We start from the raw sequence: 19,580 nt of genomic DNA, 5'->3' as shown, positions 1-19,580 counted from the left end.
CTATTTAAAAAAAAGAAATCTATCAAAACAATCCATCGAAAATGCTACCAACATATTTTAATATCGTTTTATTTTAATAAGTATTTATTAAAATGTATCAAAATGCCATTACATTTAAGTGTTTTAAAATAAAAGCAAATAAAATAAATTTAGAAAAGTAAAACAAATAAATACAGGGACAAAAAAAAAACATTTGTAATTTAAATAAAATGTAATGACTTTAAAAGTCAATATCTTGAATCTCTAAAATGTAAAGTATAAAAGCACAACAGTGGTAATGTAAAAACAAACAGTCTTAGATATAGTTTTGCTGCTGTTTAGTTGTTTTGTCCATTTCCTCTATTTGAGCAACTACAAGTAAGCAAATATTATATGTTAAATATTATAAGATGAAAGACAAAACTGATCAACAATGGTCAAAAAGAGGTTTTCGTTGGTTCATGTTTGTGATCACTCCATTGGCTTTTTACCTCAAGTGTGTTCCTGTAGTTCAGTTAGACATTAACAACATGTCTATGGACCATTGTTAGAAAACAGATAATACGCTTTAGTCTTCTCATTGTTGGAGCTGTAAGATTTGTTGTAGTTGCTCTGGTGTCTGATGTGGTTGTTTTCTGATGTGTAGGTGCTGGAGGTGGTGCGCTCAAACTACGACACACTGACCTTGAAGCTGCAGGACGGTCTGGATCAGTTCGAGCGTTACTCGGAGCAGCCCAGAGAGGCCGGCTTTTTCAAGGAGCTGGTAAGCGTTTGAGTTTGCTTGGCAAGCTATTACTTCCTTTTGGCTACATTAACTTTGGGTTGCTTGGTAGAGAATACAACGGAAAGTTGGATGGAGTCACAGAATCTGGTTATCAAAAATATATTTACAGTACAATGCAGAGCGTCACCGAAATTGGTGGGTTTTTTTAGCATCTGTTGTTTAACATCTTCATCTCCAGAGATGCTCTAAAAGTCACTTCACCAGCATTTCAACATTAACTTTGAGAAAGCTATCATCGGATGCACACAAACTAGGAAGCATTCAGAAATAATTCAGCTTAACTTGAAAACTGAAAATAACAATAATAAATATAGCTGCAAGCAGCGATGATGGGCCCAAGCCCTCAGCACAGTCGCCACCCCAAGTCTATTTTTAATGATCTTCCAAAATAATCTACCAAAAGTGCTACCGTTTTTTTCCCCCCCTGAGTAAAATGTTATTATTTTATTTTACAAATATATATATATATATATATATATATATATATATATATATATATATATATATATTATTGCTTGAAAAATATTATTTCAAACATATAATTACATTTTAATAATGTTTAGTCAATTGTAATAAAATTTTGCATTTAATTAAAGTGGTTTTATTAAAATTTAATTGTTCTTCCAGAACGTTTTTTTCCAGGGTAACATGACAGAAATTATAAAAAAAAATTTTTTAATTGCATTTTGTTTCAATTAAATATTTATCTTATTAGTGATGTTGTAAACTACTTTTGCATTTAATGAAAGTTATTTTCTTTTCTTTTTAAAAATCTTTAAAAAAAAATAATAAAAAAATAAAAGATCTTTTTTTTTTCTAAGGTAAAATGACAGAAATTATTATTATTTAAATATATTTTTAATGTATTATGTAGTAAAATACCATTATATTTATAAAAAAAATATATATATGTAAAACATATATTTAAAAAAGAAACTATACCAAAATAAAATTATAAATAAAAAAATACTGTTACATTTTAATAAAATATTTAGGGCTGGACCAGATTATTCCAATATTCGTTTGGTGGGTTGGCGTTCGATTTTAAATTTTGAGATTCGAATATTCGTTTTTTTCATACACCTTGCATCCCCCGCAAAACGTTTCTCATTCGGGCTTGAATATGAATGAAAAAGATCAGACTGCTGCGCCACTAACACAGAGACAGCAAAAAAAAAAAAAAAAGAGAGAGATTGAGTAATATTTGAGAGACACTATAAAGTTCAGTCAGGCCGGGGGGGGGGGGGGGGGAGTTTGGGATTTGGGAGTGATTTGTTTTGTTAAAAAATGTTAGGCTACCTTATTAAAAGTATTGCTCTTAACAGACCTGTGTGTTTTGTAGCGCGGTGTCCGTTCATGAAGCATAAGCTCTGCCTGCGTGAGGCACGCCGCATCCAACTAGCAATGTTCTATTACAATTTATTAATTCTGAACGTGTGGTGTGTCCATATTGCACCAAAATGCAACACTGCACTCCCTTGGGTCCACAGCAAAAATCGTTTGGATGAACTGTTCTCGACATAATAAAAATGCAAACAGAAAGACATACAGAGATTCCTGCCTTTATTAGAGAGAAGAATATGTTCAGCCCCTCCCACCGAAGCTTCGAATATACAATGTTGATTACTACCGAAGCTTCGAAGCTCAAAAAAGGAATTCGGACCAGCCCTAAAAATATTTATATTTAATATTTAAGTAGTAGTGTATCATAATATTATTGCATTTAATGAAAATGATTTTATTTTCTAAAAAAAAAAAAAAAACTGTTATAAAAAAGTAAACTTTTCACCAAAATATATTGCACAAATTTTAATCTGTGTTTTAATTTAGCCTAAAAACCTTTATTATGCAGCATCTTTTGCCTTCAAATTTCAAAAATTTCATTGTTCATTTTATCTTCAGTTTTTATTCATTAATTTGATTAATGTTGTTTTTGATGATAAATTTGTAATAAATCAGTAATAGCCTAATAATAAAACAGAAAACACAGAATTTCTACAAAATAATAACAAAATAAAAAAAATTAATCATATGGCAAAATTGTTTAACAGTAATATGAAACATGTCAGAAACATGCTAGCAACTTGATAATAAAGCTAGAAACATGTTAATGACATGCTAGTAACTTGCTGATAATGTTAATGTTGCTGCGTTGAATGTTAATGTGAGGCGAACTTAGCAAATGAGTTAGTTTTGATGCACAGATGCTGGTTTTGTGTTTTAGGTTCGCTCCATCAGTCTGAACGTGAGGAAGAACGTGTCTCTGAGTACCATGAGTCAGGACGTCCTGCTGAAGGAGTTCTCCTCGATATCCTGAAACCACGGGACCTTTGACCTGCATTCAGGACCTTCATACTGACATCCAACGTTACACCAGACTCTCCACAACTGGATTTGATCTTCAGGCTGTGTTGCTGATGCAGTGTGTGAGTTTGGTTGTGCTCAGAACAGACTCGTATTGGCTTAACAAAGCAATCAGCCCAACTTTGCACAATGTGAATTTTGATTCTACTACCCCGTATTTTTGGTTCTTGTATATTTTTTTTTCTTCTTTTATTGGCGGTCCGGTGTTGTTTCTATTGATTCTTCATTGCCTTAGTACCAAACTGATGAAAACCAATGTGCTCACACAGAATTACCACTGATTTTCAGCTCTTTTCTGTATTTAGAGTGAATGCAAACAAAGATCCTATTTGCATGAAGCTGAAAAAGAAATGCCTGGGTCACAATACTCCAGCATGCACTCGAAAGAAAGAAAATTATAATTTGCATTAATAAAATGAAGCCATTAAGACATATTTTCATGACAATTAAACACATTTTCTCCTAATTCTCATTATTGTAATGCAAAAAAAGAAAAGATTTTTATTACTGTAATGCCTCATTCTTATTAACAAGATGCGTTCATTTTACGTCCTTTTATTATTATTATTATTATTTAAAACTATAAATTCAGATTAAAACTTACTTATGGAAGCCTGTTTCTGACACTGAATAAAAAATGTGAAAAAAAAAAAAAAAAGTTTATTAAAGCAGTTTTTCTCACAATTACTTTTTTCTCGCGATTGTGAGTTCACATCGCAATTCTGATTTTTTTTTTTTCGCTGAATTGTCAAATATAAACTCAATTGTGAGAAAAAGTCAGAATTGTGAGATAAAAACAATTGAGATATAAACTTACAATTGCCAGTTAAAAAGTGCGATATAAACGTGCAATTACTAGAAAAAAGACAGAATTCCTATATAAAAACCTACAATTCTGACTTTTTTCTCAGAATTTCTAAATAAAAACTCACAATTTTGACTTTTTCCTCCAGAATTGCTATATAAAAACCTACAATTCTGACTTTTTCCTCTCACAATTGCAAGTATATGTCTCAGTTCTGACTTTTTTTCGCTGAATTGTCAAATATAGATTCACAATTGTGAGAAAAAAGTCAGAATTATGAGATAAAAACATTTTTTTCTCAGAATTGAGATAGAAACTTATAATTGCCAGTTAAAAAGTGAGAATAGTGCGATATAAATGTGTAATTACTAGAAAAAAGCCAGAATTGCTATATAACAACCTACAATTCTGACTTTTTTATCAAAATTTCTAAATAAAAACTCACAATTCTGACTTTTTCCTATCACAATTGCAAGTATATGTCTCAGTTCTGACTTTTTTTCGCTGAATTGTCAAATATAAACTCTCAATTGTGAGAAATAAGTCAGAATTGTGAGATAAAAACAATTTTTTTCTCAGAATTGAGATAGAAACGTACGATTGCCAGTTAAAAAGTGAGAATAGTGCTATATAAACGTGTAATTACTAGAAAAAAGCCAGAATTGCTATATAAAAACCTACAATTCTGACTTTTTTTCTCAGAATTTCTAAATAAAAACTCACAATTGCGGGAAAAAAGTCAGAATTTCTAAATAAAAACTCAAAATTCTGACTTTTTTTTTCTCAGAATTGAGATATAAACTTATAATTGCAAGTTATGAAGTCAGAATACTGTGATATAAACTTGCAACTGCAAGAAAAGATTTAGAATTCTGAGAAAAACATGCAATTTTTTGCAGAATTGAGATGTAAACGTACAATCGCAAGTTAAAAAGTCAGAATACTGCGATATAAACTTGCTTTTGTTAGGAAAAAAAATTCTAAATCAAAAACTCGAGAAGAGTAAGAATTGCTACATTAAAACTCACAATTCTTATTTTTTTTTAAATAGTGTGATATAAACTCATTTTTGTGAAAAGTCACATTTAGAAGATAGCAGTTCTAAAAAAAAGTCACAATTACAAGATATAACCTTGCAGTTCTAAGAAAAAAAAAACAGTTATGAGATGAAAAAAACTCACAATTCTGAGAAAAGTCACAATTACGAGATAAATTTACAGTTCTAGGCAAAAAAGTTACAAATACAAGTCACAATTACAAGATATAAACTTTCAGTTCTAAGAAAAAAGTCACGATTACGAGATAAATTTGCAGTTTCTGACTTTTTTCTCAGAATTGAGATACAAACTCATAATTGTGAGTTAGTCAGAATACCGCGATATGAACTTGCAATTCAGAAAAAGGTCACAATTACAAGATATAAACTTGCAGTTCTAAGAAAAAAAAAAACACAATTTACGAAATATAAACTTTTGTGAATTGTGTTTCTCCTGAAATTCTGACTTTTTTTTAAATAGTGCAATATAAACTAAATTTTGAAAAAATTCACAATTACGAGATATAAATTCGCAGTTCTAGAAAGTCACAATTATGAGATAAAATATTGCAATTTTGAGAAAAGTCACAATTACGTGATATAAATTAGCAGTTCTAAGAACAAAAGTCACAATTACGTGATAAAAACCCGCAATTTTGAGAAAAGTCACAAATATGAGATAAAATCTCGCAATTCTGAGAAAAAAGTCACAATTACGTGATATAAATTCTCAATTATGAGGAAAAAAGTCAAAATTGTGAATTTATCTCAAACTTTATTTCAAGTTTTGCAAGTTCTCGCCAATTGTCAGTGTGAACTTGCAATTACAGGAGAAAAGTAAAAATTTTGAGGAAGTAGCAATTATCTTTTTTTATTTTTTATTCTTTATTCAGTGGCAAAAACGGGCTTCCACACATACTACCATTATGCATACTTACGGTAATGATAATTTAGTTGTAAATTTATATCCCAATGCAAACAAATAGTAATATGCTTATTGCCTAAAACAGGTTTCAGCACATTTCCTTTCAAACTTTTGTTTTAAAAAACATTCTCATTGTACCATAAGACATTATTTTATTTTTTTTACTAAAGAAGCACCATAATGCATAATTATAATTGCACTTTGGAATTAAATAAATTTAAATAATACACCTTTATACCTATTTACTTTAATGAGAACTAAAGGAGAGAATTAAATTTTCTTGGCATGTAAAGGAAAATAGACTTCGTTTTAAAGCAAAATGTAATTTCCTATTTCTTCAGCTTTTTAAAACGTGACCTGGACATTTCCAGTCGGTTTTCATGAGATTCACCCTTGACTATAAGTGCATTAATTTTTTAAAAATCTCTAAATTCTCCTAACTCTCAGTATTTCCCAGTATTGCAAGACGTTTCAGTGTGGCATCACGGAAAGATATGAAGTTGCGGTGTACAAACAGCTGTGTGTAGAGTTGTATAACACTGGGTAAAGAAAGAAACCAATGTATTAATCTGATACTCCACTGAAAGCTAGTTCTAGAAAACCCCTTTTAGAATCCCAACCAGTTCTATTACAAATCAGCCCAATTTTAAACCAACACTTGGAGGACAACTAAATAAAACGAACACATTTCAAAGAAACTCTTTGTAAATTCTTCCTGGGCTTGAATGCGTATTTGACTTCCTTTGCCTTAGTATTCTTATTTATGGGTGTTTGTTTCCTTATTAAATCTTATTTTGTACAACATACTCAATGATGGCCAGTGTCTTGGTTTGTGGTTCAACTTTTTATCGAGTTAAACTCCCTTCCAAGGATTTTCTTTTTCCCTCAATGGCCACCAAGTTGGAGACGTTCGTGTGGCGGAGTGATAAAAAAAGAGCTTTACTTTCTCCTTCAGAAGGGCATATGCCATATAAAGATAACATTATCTGCTTAAATGCGAGTTGTGGCGACTCTGAGGACAAATATATTGGAACGTGTTTCAATCAAACCCATTGCCAGTGGTGCATAAAGTCAAGCACCATTTACAAACATACGTGACCCTGGACCAGGTATATTTTGTATTAGTCAAAATTATTGATTTTATGCCCAAAATCATTAGGATATTAATTAAATCACGTTCCATGAAGATATTTTGTAAAGTTCCTCCTGTAAATATATTACAACTTAAGTTTTGATTAGTAATATGCATTGCCAAGAACAAATTTAAAGGCAATTTCTCAATATTTAGAGTTTTTGCACCCTTAGATTCTAGATTTGGTGTTATTAGAAAGTGGAAGCATTTAGGAACGGAAAAATCATTAGGATATTAAATAAAGATCATGTTCCATGAAGATCTTTTGTAAAGTTCCTCCCTTAAATATATTAAAACTTAAGCTTTGATTAGTAATGTGCATTGCCAAGAACTTTAAAAGCGATTTTCTCAATATTTCGATTGTTTTGCACCATCAGATTTGGTGTTATTGGAAAGTGGAAGCATTTAGGAACCGCAGCAATTTGAAGCTGAAGACCACGTAAAGCCATCAAGTGCTGGTTTATAAAATTTGCCAGTGCTTTGCTGATTTTATAATTAAAGTGCTCCAAACTTTAACTGGCATTAACATCAGCAAGTGCAATGCCTAGCATCGGATGTAATGTGTAAAGCACGCCGATACTAGACTCTGGAGCAGTGGAAACCTATTCTCTGCAGTGACGAATCATGCTTCTCTGTTTGTCAGTCTGATGAGTGAAGTTCCTTTACTAGTTACTTGCAAAAAGTAATCTGATTACTTGTAATGCATTATCGGCAACAGTGCCTTGCAAAAGTATTCACACCCCTTAATTCACATTTTAAGTTGTAGCCTGCTTTAAATAACTTTTTTTTTTTTCCCACATCAATTCACACTCCATGCACCTTAATGACAAAGCAAAAAACAAAAAAATAAAACCCTGAAATCAGTACATTCCATAAGTATTCATACCCTTAACTCAGTACTTAGTTAAAGCACCTTCACAGCCTCAAGTCTTTTTGGATAGGATGCAACAAGATTTGCATTTGCATTTGCATTTTGCAATTATCTTCCATTCTTCGTCTCACCTCTTCACCTCTCAAGCGCTGTCTTTTTGGATAGGATGCAACAAGATTTGCATTTGCATTTGCATTTTGCAATTATCTTCCATTCTTCGTCTCACCTCTTCACCTCTCAAGCGCTGTCGGCTTGGATGAGGATAGATGGTCATTTTCAGGTTTCTCCAGAAATGTTTGATTGGGTTCAAGCCCAAGCTGTCTATAAGCCACTCTTGCTGTGTGCTGAGGGTCATTGTCCTGTTGGAAGGTGGACCTTCTGCCCAGTCTGAGCTTCTGAATGCTCTGGACTGGGTTTTCTTTAAGGCTCATCAATCTCAATATTTTGGTGCACTGAGCTTTTCTTCTACAAGTTGCTCAGTCCCTGCTGCTCAAAACAGCCTTTGGTACTTAAGAGATGGTACTCTGCTGAGCAGTGTCTGGTTTACTTCAAACATGATGCTTGGAAATGAGGTTCATCAGACCAGATAATCTTGTTTTTCACAGTCTGAGGGTCCTTTAGGTGCTTTTTTGCAAATTCCAAGTGTGTTTTCATGTGTCTTCACTGAGGAGAGGATTGATTTTGACCACACCAAAATAAAGCCCAGATTGGTGCAGTGATGTTTGTTCTTCTGTAAGTTTTTCCTATCTTCACATATGTTCATGGAGCTCAACTTGAGTGACCATCAGCTTCTTGGTCACCACTTTAGACAAGGTCCTTCTCCATCAATTGCTCAGTTTGGTCAGGAGGCCAACTCTACGAAGAGTCCTGGTTGTTCCAAGCGTCTTCCGTTATGGTTTATGGAGGCTACAAGCTTCTGTGAACCTTCAATGCATCTGAATTTATTTCTGAAATCTTCCCCAGATCTGTGCCTTGATGCAAGTCTGTCACTGAGCTCTACAGGCAGTTATTTTGACCTCAGGGCTTGGTTTTTGCTCTGATATGCATTTTCAGCTGTTAGACCTTTTCTGAGAGGTGTGTGCCTTTCCAAATCATGCTCATTGAAATAAATTTTCCTCGAAGTGTAGTAACATCTGCAAGCAATATGCTTCTGAGCTACATTTGAAGTGTCCCAGAAAAGGGTATGAATACTTATGCAATGGAATTTTTTTTTTTTTTTTTTTTTTTTTTAAAGCAGTTTAACATAAGGCCGCAACATAAAACGTGAAACAAAAAAAATAAAGGGGTATGAATATTTTCGCAAGGCACTGTATATTGGCCACGATTTAAGAGTTTGTTCTCTTGGTTTAAAATATTAGGCCACGTTGCATTAAATTGATTTAATGAAATCAAAACAAGTGAACAAATTACTACAACATGGCCATGATTTAAGAAGCAATAGAAAAACAAATTCTTTTTTTGTGGCAACAGTTTAGCTAAAATGAGGAAACTGGATTGTATATAATACAATGAAGGAACTACTTCTGAATTCAGGGGAAGCTTCTTAGTTTTTGATGCACAAATCCCTGTGACCAACTAATACTCTTAGCAAAATTTGCCTTTGGGAATCTTTCACTCTCATACAAAATTTTCTGATTACTTTGGAAATTACTGGATTTTGCCTGCAAAAATTAACTGAACAACTGTATGACCACGCATTAACATGAAATTCCTGATGGCAGGAATTCGATTAAAATGTATGGAAGGGGGGAAAGAAGGTAATTGCGACTTGCAAATGAGTTTACATCTTATTCAGAATTCGGGGCATACATTTCGAATTGGTAGATATAAACTTTTAAAAGTATAGTTCTAGAACGCGTGCAAATTTTCTGCTCAAGTAGAAATTTTTATAACCTGCGCAGAAGACTCGATTGAGGTGAATATTGCGCGGTTGCAACAAACGCGACACACTTTTCGCGTCGCTTCCGTCGCCCGGCCCGAATTTGCCTCTGTTTGCGTGTTTGCATTGACTTTGTATGTAATCTACTCATTAAATTCGCTTTTGGTGTGAACACACCATAAGACCTTCGTTCAACTTCAGACCACAAATTAAGCTACTTTGATAAAATCTGAGAGCTCTCTGACTCTCCACAGAGAGCAAAGGTCTTTCAACTTGAGTTTTATAAAATTACGATTGAACCACTGATGTCACATGGACTATTTTGTCGATATACAGTCGTGGCCAAAGGTTTTGAGAATGACACAAATATTAGTTTTCACAAGGTTTGCTGCTAAACTGCTTTTAGATCTTTGTTTCAGTTGTTTCTGGGATGTACTGAAATATAATCACAAGCACTTCATACGTTTCAAAGGCTTTTATCGACAATTACATGACATTTATGCAAAGAGTCAGTATTTGCAGTGTTGGCCCTTCTTTTTCAGGACCTCTGCAGTTCGACTGGGCATGCTCTCAATCAACTTCTGGGCCAAATCCTGACTGATAGCAACCCATTCTTTCATAATCACTTCTTGGAGTTTGTCAGAATTAGTGGGTTTTTGTTTGTCCACCCGCCTCTTGAGGATTGACCACAAGATCTGGGGAGTTTCCAGACCATGCACCCAAAGTTTCAACATTTTGGTCCCTGAGCCACTTAGTTATCACTTTTGCCTTATGGCACGGTGCTCCATCGTGCTGGAAAATGCATTGTTCTTCACCAAACTGTTGTTGGATTGTTGGAAGAAGTTGCTGTTGGAGGGTGTTTTGGTACCATTCTTTATTCATGGCTGTGTTTTTGGGCAAAATTGTGAGTGAGCCCACTCCCTTGGATGAGAAGCAACCCCACACATGAATGGTCTCAGGATGCTTTACTGTTGGCATGACACAGGACTGATGGTCGCGCTCACCTTTTCTTCTCCGGACAAGCCTTTTTCCAGATGCCCCAAACAATCGGAAAGAGGCTTCATCGGAGAATATGACTTTGCCCCAGTCTTCAGCAGTCCATTCACCATACTTTTTGCAGAAGATCAATCTGTCCCTGATGTTTTTTTTTTTGGAGAGAAGTGGCTTCTTTGCTGCCCTTCTTGACACCAGGCCATCTTCCAAAAGTCTTGGCCTCACTGTGCGTCAGATGCGCTCACACCTGCCTGCTGCCATTCCTGAGCAAGCTCTGCACTGGTGGCACTCCGATCCCGCAGCTCAATCCTCTTTAGGAGACCATCCTGGCGCTTGCTGGACTTTCATGGACGCCCTGAAGCCTTCTTAACAAGAATTGAACCTCTTTCCTTGAAGTTCTTGATGATCCTGTAAATTGTTGATTTAGGTGCAATCTTAGTAGCCACAATAGCCTTGCCTGTGAAGCCCTTTTTATGCAACGCAATGATGGCTGCACGCATTTCTTTGCAGGTCACCATAGTTAACAATGGAAGAACAATGATTTCAAGCATCACCCTCCTTTTAACATGTCAAGTCTGCCATTCTAACCCAATCAGCCTGACATAATGATCTCCAGCCTTGTGCTCGTCAACATTCTCACCTGAGTTAACAAGACGATTACTGAAATGATCTCAGCAGGTCCTTTAATGACAGCAATGAAATGCAGTGGAAAGTTTTTTTCGGGATTAAGTTAATTTTCATGGCAAAGAAGGACTATGCAATTCATCTGATCACTCTTCATAACATTCTGGAGTATATGCAAATTGCTATTATAAAAACTTAAGCAGCAACTTTTACAATTTCCAATATTTATGTAATTCTCAAAACTTTTGGCCACGACTGTACTTGGTACTGTCACGACCTCTCCAGTCTAGGTTGGAAGGCCAGTGACAAGATTTACAAAAAAAGGTAAAATTTTAAGGAAAAGAACACCCCTCTCTCCTGTCCCAGCTCAAAAATGACCACGGAGATAATTTCAAGTTACACACACAAAAAAAAAATAAAAACGTTTATTGTTACAGACTGTTAGAAGCATTTCTCTTCGGAAGGGGATCAAAGGCCAAAAAAACAAACAAACGGAAAACTAACTAAAGGTTTCAGAGCTAAATTTCCTATGAAAAACAAAACTCTCAGAAGAAATACAGGAGCAGCCTTCCCTGACTCCTTAACTTAAAAAAAAATTTGTACACAAAGAAAAAGGCAATCCCCAACCTGCTTGCTTCTATATTAACAAAATATTATTATAACTAACGAATAATCAAAACAGACAACGAATATTGGTTACAAACTTAACTGCAGGTTAGAAGAAACAAACTTTTACACAGCCGCGTTAGAGCGAAAGCTCCGCGGTACACCTTACTCGCACTTAATTTCAGTCGTGCTTCTACCACAACGTTAGTCACAACACAGTACAATTAAATTTAGGTTGTCTGGGGCAGGAGACAGAGGAGGCACGACGGAGCTTCAACACGCTCTCGACAGAAGCTCTCCAACACTGCTCTGCTTCCTAGTATTCAAGGATCCCGCTTGCCACGCAATCTCCTTCAGCTAATCCAAATCAAGCGCTGCCAGAAGGAGAGAGAGGGAAAGAGAGAGACTGCGCATAACGCTAAGCACGCAATGCAACAAAAAATCAGAAATGAAGACAAAAGTTAATACAAAGAATAATATATGTCCGAGGACGTAACAGTACCTTTCTGCATCTTGAACATGGTAGAACCCCTCACTGGAAATAAAATTTACGGTAAAAGACTGGCAGCTGTGGTTGCCAGAATTTTACCGTAAAAAATACGGTAGCAATGTTTTACATTTTAAGGTTTTCACTTAAATTTACAGGTAAATACCGTAATTTCATACTAAAAACCGTAACTCATATAATGGTAATGTACCAACTTTTTGAAGCACTGAAATCTGTTTTGTACCTTTGTAATACAGTGATGACAACATCAGATGATGAACCAAAGTCCATCGCACAGATGTTTTAAATAATAATAACATATATAGAAGGTTCACAGTGTCATTCACACAAACACTAAACACCATCATGGTAACACACATAAAACTGAAATAATGCAAAAAACATTAATTTAACAACATTAGATGTAGCATACAACCCTAATGTACAAAACTGCCAAGAAAAAAATTAAAATGTAGTTATTTCTACAACAAAAAAACATCAAATGAAAAAAAAAAGGAAATTCAGGGAATTCTGGGAATGTCAATTTACGGTTATTCACTGTAAATTTTACGTTCTTTTTCACTTCCAAAAACGGTATACTACCGTAAAAATTAAATACAATGTCCAACACCGTGTTTTTCACTGTATATAGAAGGGGAACTTACCGTTAACCATTTCACAGGTTTTTACCGTAGCATTTTTACAGTTTTTTACCGTTAAATTCACTGTCATTTTTTACAGTGGCTATCTATGGAGAGTCAGAGAGCTCTTGGATTTCATTAAAAATGTCTTATTATTTGTGTTCTGAAGATGAAAGAAGGTATGGGTTTGGAACGACATGAGGTTGAGAAACTAACGACAATCTTAATTTTTGGGTGAACTATCCACCCTCTAAGAGTTTTTCTCACCGTTCTTAGTTTATATCTTTTAATTCTGAGAAAGAAGGTCAGATGTGAAATGTGAGATAAAAAGTCGAAAATACCCTTTTTTTTTTGTTGCTGTTTTTGTTTCTTATTCCGTGGCGAAAATTAGTTTTCATAGAAATTACAAGATTTTGTCAATGACAATCTGATTCTGAGCATACATATTGCCAAACAAATAAACATGCATAACAAACTCATCTCTGGCTACTTCATGTGTCAGTGTGAGGAGATGGATGGCTGCTGGGTTTCTCTGGGAGTTCGTGTTTGGACGGATTTCCTGAAAAGCCGCTTATATAGACGTATCTATTGTTCAGAGTGCTCTATAAATCTGAACTGCATAAAAACCATGCTGTTTTAATCTTCCATTAGGTATATAAGCGTTTTGCATTTATCACAGCTTTTTCAATATCTTGCCCAACCACATTTCCACTGTTTAATCTCTCTTTCAACTTTTGCCTTTATTCTTGCTTTTCGTTTAGTTCATTCTTTCTTGAACTGATCGAAAGGCACATTTCTAGATATTGTATAATAAAAGACTTTAACATAACTTAAATCAAGGATATATTTTGGGGGAAATTGGGTCACATATACAAAACATTAACCCCTCTTCTAAAATATACTGTATATAAACAAAGACCATGAGGAAACCGCGTTTTGAAGATTCGCGCCTTCAGTCTCCTGAGAATTCTCTCTTTCTCTCTCAGTCAGTGTGTGTTTAACTGCAGGACGGAAAGGTAAGTTTAATACAAACGGTCAGGTGAAGTTTCCCCATGAAGCTTCATTCGTGGGTTGCGTACGCTAAACGCACCTCCCGCGAAGGACTTGACGTGTCTGCTGCTCCGTTGTGCCGCGAAGCAGCATCAAGTTTACTCGTGCAAACCCTGGGGTGAGGCGCCTTCGCACGCTTTGACTGGGTGCAAGGCTGGAGCTGAGGACGCCCAGGTAAACACGGGAAGCAGGCCACCAATACAAGATAGTTTAAACTAGAACAGTTTAGATAGATTCATTGACTACACGTTTCTATTTAAGCTACACCGCATTTTCACCTACATCTTGGATGGCCTGAGTAAATCAATAAAAGACAATACATACCATATATAAATAAAAAGGTATAATATCCCTTTTTAATAAACAAAACAACTACTGACACAAAAATACAAATATTGAAATAGTTTGATGTATTCAAATAATTAATAAGATAGATCTAGTCTAGCTAGATCAAGTTTGGGCACTGTTTTTAGTAGACATTTATAAATACTACATTTCAGGGTATATTTTGTGTAGCCACAGCTAAAAATGTTTGGTTCCCAGAACGTTAGGTTTTTGTTTGTTTATTTGTTTGTAGAATGTTCCCAGAACGTTTTTGGTTCCCAGAAAGTTCGTTTTTGGTTTGTAGAACGTTATTTTAACGTTCCTGGACATTCGTTTTTGATTCCCAGAAATCAAATTCCTTGGTTGTTAGAGCGTTATTCTAACATTCCCAGAACATTACCTTTTTGGTTCCCAGAAAGATAGTTCTTGGTTTTTAGAATGTTATTCAAATGTTTTCCCTACATGATTCTAACATTCCCAGAACCTTAGTTTTTGGTTCCCAGAAAGTTAGTTTTTGGCTTTTAGAACACTATTCTAACATTATATTGTTAAGGTTTGGTTTTGGTTTGCATAGTGTTACTATAACATTATTTGAATGTTTCCTCTACATTTTTATAACATTTCCCTAACCTTCTTACTCCAACATGATCCCTCCGCTGTACAGTCATCAATCATCCAGCACAGTCATGACCCAGTATAGTAGGTTTTTATAACATTATTCTAACTTTCCCAGAACATTTGTTTTTGGTTCCCAGAAAGTTAGTTCTTGGTTGTTAGAACGTTATTCCAACGTTCTCCTAACATTATTCTATCATTCCCAGAAAGTTAGTTCTTGGTTGTTAGAACGTTATTCCAACGTTCTCCTAACATTATTCTATCATTCCCGGAAAGTTACTTCTTGGTTGTTAGAACATTATTCCAATGTTCTCCAGTTAGTTTTTGGTGTCCAGAACGTTGCTTTTTGGTTTGTAGAACATTATTCTAGCATTATTCTAATGTTCCCAGAAAGTTTGTTTTTGATTTGTAGAATGTTATTCCAATGTTCCCAGAATCTTAGTTTTTGGTTCCCAGAAAGTTCGTTTTTGGTTTTAGAACATTATTCTAACGTTCTCCTAACATTATTCTAACATTCCCAGAACATTTGTTTTTAGTTCCCAGTAAGTTACTTTTTGGTTTGTAAAACACTATTCTAACAATATTGTAACATTCCCAGAACGTTAATTTTCAAGTTTTTAGAAAGTTAGTTCTTGGTTTTTATAGTGTTATTCTAACGTTCTCCTAACATTATTCTAACATTCCCAGAAAGTTAGTTTTTGGTTTGTAGAATGCTATTCTAACTGTATTCTAATGTTTCCAGAAAGTAAATTTTTGGTTTTTAGAACTTTATTCTAACGTTTCCAGAGCATTAGTTTTTGGTTCCCAGTAAGTTAGTTTTTGGTTTGTAGAACACTATTCTAACAATATTCTAACATTCCCAGAATGTTAATTTTCAAATTCTTAGAAAGTTAGTTTTTTGTTTTTAGAATATTATATTATATTATTCTATTATTAATTATTTATTATTATATTAAATTATAATATTATTATATTATTCACCTAACATTATCATGACATTCCCATAACGATATTTTGTTAAGGTTTGTTTTTGGTTGGCCAGGAAAGTTTTTTTGACGAAAACGGAGCGTTCGCTTTTGGTTTGTATAATGTTACTATAACATTATTTGAACATTTCCCTAACCTTTTTACTCCAACATGATCACTCTGCTGTACGGTCATCAATTATTCAGCACAGTCATGTGGCATGGAACTGATCTGTATGGATTTTTTTTGTTTTGTTTTTTTAAGAATGTTGTTAGCATACTAAATCATGATTTAACCGATGAACCTCGACTAAAATTCATGTCTGATACTTACCTTTGTTTTGACTTCTTACCATCCTTGGTACATTATGTCCATGAAAAGTATCTAAAATAACTCTCATCTGAGTTTGATCACATTGTGGCTTAAAATCAACACCTTTTTATTATAAAATGCAGCGCCTACAAAGTGTTGAACATTATGTTCTGAGAGGTGGATTGACTTCTGTTTTATTATTAGATCATCTGAAACGCTTAGATCTAGAAACGGCGTTGTCTGGCTCATGTACTTTGCTTTGGTCTCATGTTTTCAAACAGATAAATATAAACACAATATTATATCAGTAAATGCTTACAGATTCATACAGTTATATATACATCCTAACAAAACAGTATTGTGTCATTAATACAGCTTTTAGTAGAAGAGAAGAGCCGATTCTTTTTTTGGAGAAGTGTGGTCTAAAAATAGTTCAAGACAAAAACTAAATATAAGTCTTTCATCCTTGCACTAGTGGCTCTGGTCTATGAAATATTAAATACGTGCAAAATTTCGAACCACAGGAAATGAATGATTTATTCATATTATTTAGGCATTTGGAAGACTCATTTGACGAGAAAAGGTATTTGGGAGATTCAGCCAGCTTTGCATAACCATCTATGAAAGCGTCAGTTATTAAAGGCTGATTCATGAATCATGATGGACTGTGTCTCAAAATCTATACTGAACAAGTAACACCATCTCACATCACTATTTTACATTTTGGCAAATTTGCGGCTTATTCATGTTTTCCTATGATTTTATTTATGCCCATCATTAAAATAGTTAAGTTTTCCAGTGAGATCAGGTTGCAACAGCCTACCTGGATTTGGAATGCTAAAACAAACAATGATTTTGAGGTATGGAGTAAAAGTGTTGCAAAATTTTGGAATTCAAAAAAAAAATCTAATAAATGTAAAAATGCTTTTGATGTAGAATAAAAAAAAATGGGAAAAAGGGAAAAAAAAGCTTCAAAATGTGTAAAAACAAACAAACAACACAAACAAATTTGGAATGTTCAAAAATGCTTTTGATTTGGAATGCGTACAAAATTATTTTTTGGACAAGGCCAAAAATCAGGAATTTTTGTTTAAATGTGTCTGAATCAGAATATATAAAAATGCCTTTGATTTGGAATATATAAAAATGCTTTTGATTCAGAATGTGAAAAAAAAATGCTTTTTGATTTGAAATGTTTAGAAAAGCATTCGATTCAGAATATTTAAAAATCCCTCTGATTTTGAAATACGTAAATATGCTTTTGATTCGGAATATGTAAAAATGCTTTTTGATTTGAAATTTGTAAAAATGCTTTTGATTTGGAATATGTCAATATGCTCTTGATTTAAATGTGTAAAAATGTCTTTCATTTGGAATATGTAAAATGAAAAGCATTTTACATATTCCAAATCAAAGACATTTGGAAAATGTAAATATGCTTTTGATTCGGAATGTGTAAAAATGCCTGATTTGGAATATGTAAAATGCTTTTGATTCGGAATATGTAAAAATGCCTTTGATTCAGAAAATGTAAATATGCTTTTGATTTGGAATGTGTAAAAATGCCTGATTTGGAATATGTAAAATGCTTTTGATTCGGAATATGTAAAAATGCCTTTGATTCAGAAAATGTAAATATGCTTTTGATTTGGAATGTGTAAAAATGCCTGATTTGGAATATGTAAAATGCTTTTGATTCGGAATATGTAAAAATGCCTGATTTGGAATATGTAAAATGCTTTTGATTCGGAATATGTAAAAATGCCTTTGATTCAGAAAATGTAAATATGCTTTTGATTTGGAATGTGTAAAAATGCCTGATTTGGAATATGTAAAATGCTTTTGATTCGGAATATGTAAAAATGCCTGATTTGGAATATGTAAAATGCTTTTGATTCGGAATATGTAAAAATGCCTTTGATTCAGAAAATGTAAATATGCTTTTGATTTGGAATGTGTAAAAATGCCTGATTTGGAATATGTAAAATGCTTTTGATTCGGAATATGTAAAAATGCCTGATTTGGAATATGTAAAATGCTTTTGATTCGGAATATGTAAAAATGCCTTTGATTCAGAAAATGTAAATATGCTTTTGATTTGGAATGTGTAAAAATGCCTGATTTGGAATATGTAAAATGCTTTTGATTCGGAATATGTAAAAATGCCTGATTTGGAATATGTAAAATGCTTTTGATTCGGAATATGTAAAAATGCCTTTGATTCAGAAAATGTAAATATGCTTTTGATTTGGAATGTGTAAAAATGCCTGATTTGGAATATGTAAAATGCCTTTGATTCAGAATATGCAAAAATGCCTTTGATTCAGAAAATGTAAATATGCTTTTGATTCGGAATGTGTAAAAATGCCTGATTTGGAATATGTAAAATGCTTTTGATTCGGAATATGTAAAAATGCCTTTGATTCAGAAAATGTAAATATGCTTTTGATTTGGAATGTGTAAAAATGCCTGATTTGGAATATGTCAAATGCTTTTGATTCGGAAAATGTAAAAATGCCTTTGATTTGGAATGTGTAAAAATGCCTGATTTGGAATATGTCAAATGCTTTTGATTCGGAAAATGTAAAAATGCCTTTGATTTGAAATATGTCAAATGCTTTTGATTTGGAATACGTAAAAATGCTTTTTGATTTCAAATATTTAAAAATGTATTTGATTTTGGTGTATATAGAAATGCTTTTGTTTTGGAATATGTAAATATGCTTTTTATTCGGAATATGTAAAAATGCTTGATTCGGAATATGCAAAAATGCCTTTGATGTGGAATATGTAAAATGCCTTTGGTTTGGAATATGTAAAAATGCTTTTTGATTTGAAATATTTAAAAAAGCGTTTGACTCAGAATATGTAAAATGCTTTTGATTCATAATGTGTAAAAATGCCTTTGATTTGGAATATGTAAATATGCTCTTGATTTATAATGTGTAAAAATGCCTTTGATTAGGCATATGTAAATATGCTTTTCATTTGGAATGTGTAAAAAATGCCTTTGATTTGGAATATGTAAAATTGCTTTTGATTTGGAATATTTAAAGTGCTTTTGATTCAGAATATGTAAAAATGCCTTTAATTAGGAAAATTTAAAAATGCTTTTGATTTTGAATGTGTGACAATGCCTTTGATTCGGAATAAAAATGCTTTAATTTGCAATGTATAAAAATGCCTT

The 19,580-nt window shown here is 33.4% G+C and overlaps 1 protein-coding gene across 1 annotated transcript in view; it reads left to right on the top strand.

Moving 5' to 3' along the window:
- LOC141338757 (armadillo-like helical domain-containing protein 3) overlaps positions 1-6,704 on the top strand; it is a 41,728-nt gene extending 35,024 nt beyond the window's left edge. The window contains exons 25-26 of the mRNA XM_073844373.1: positions 626-742; positions 2,988-6,704. Of these exons, the coding sequence (XP_073700474.1) occupies positions 626-742; positions 2,988-3,080 (210 nt within the window). The 3' untranslated portion in view covers positions 3,081-6,704. The remainder of the gene's footprint in view (positions 1-625; positions 743-2,987) is intronic.
- The last annotated feature ends 12,876 nt before the right edge of the window (positions 6,705-19,580 follow it).

The sequence above is a fragment of the Garra rufa genome, chromosome 7, assembly GCF_049309525.1.
Source record: "Garra rufa chromosome 7, GarRuf1.0, whole genome shotgun sequence".
Taxonomy (NCBI): Eukaryota; Metazoa; Chordata; class Actinopteri; order Cypriniformes; family Cyprinidae; genus Garra; species Garra rufa.
This window is presented reverse-complemented; position numbering and strand designations above follow the sequence as displayed.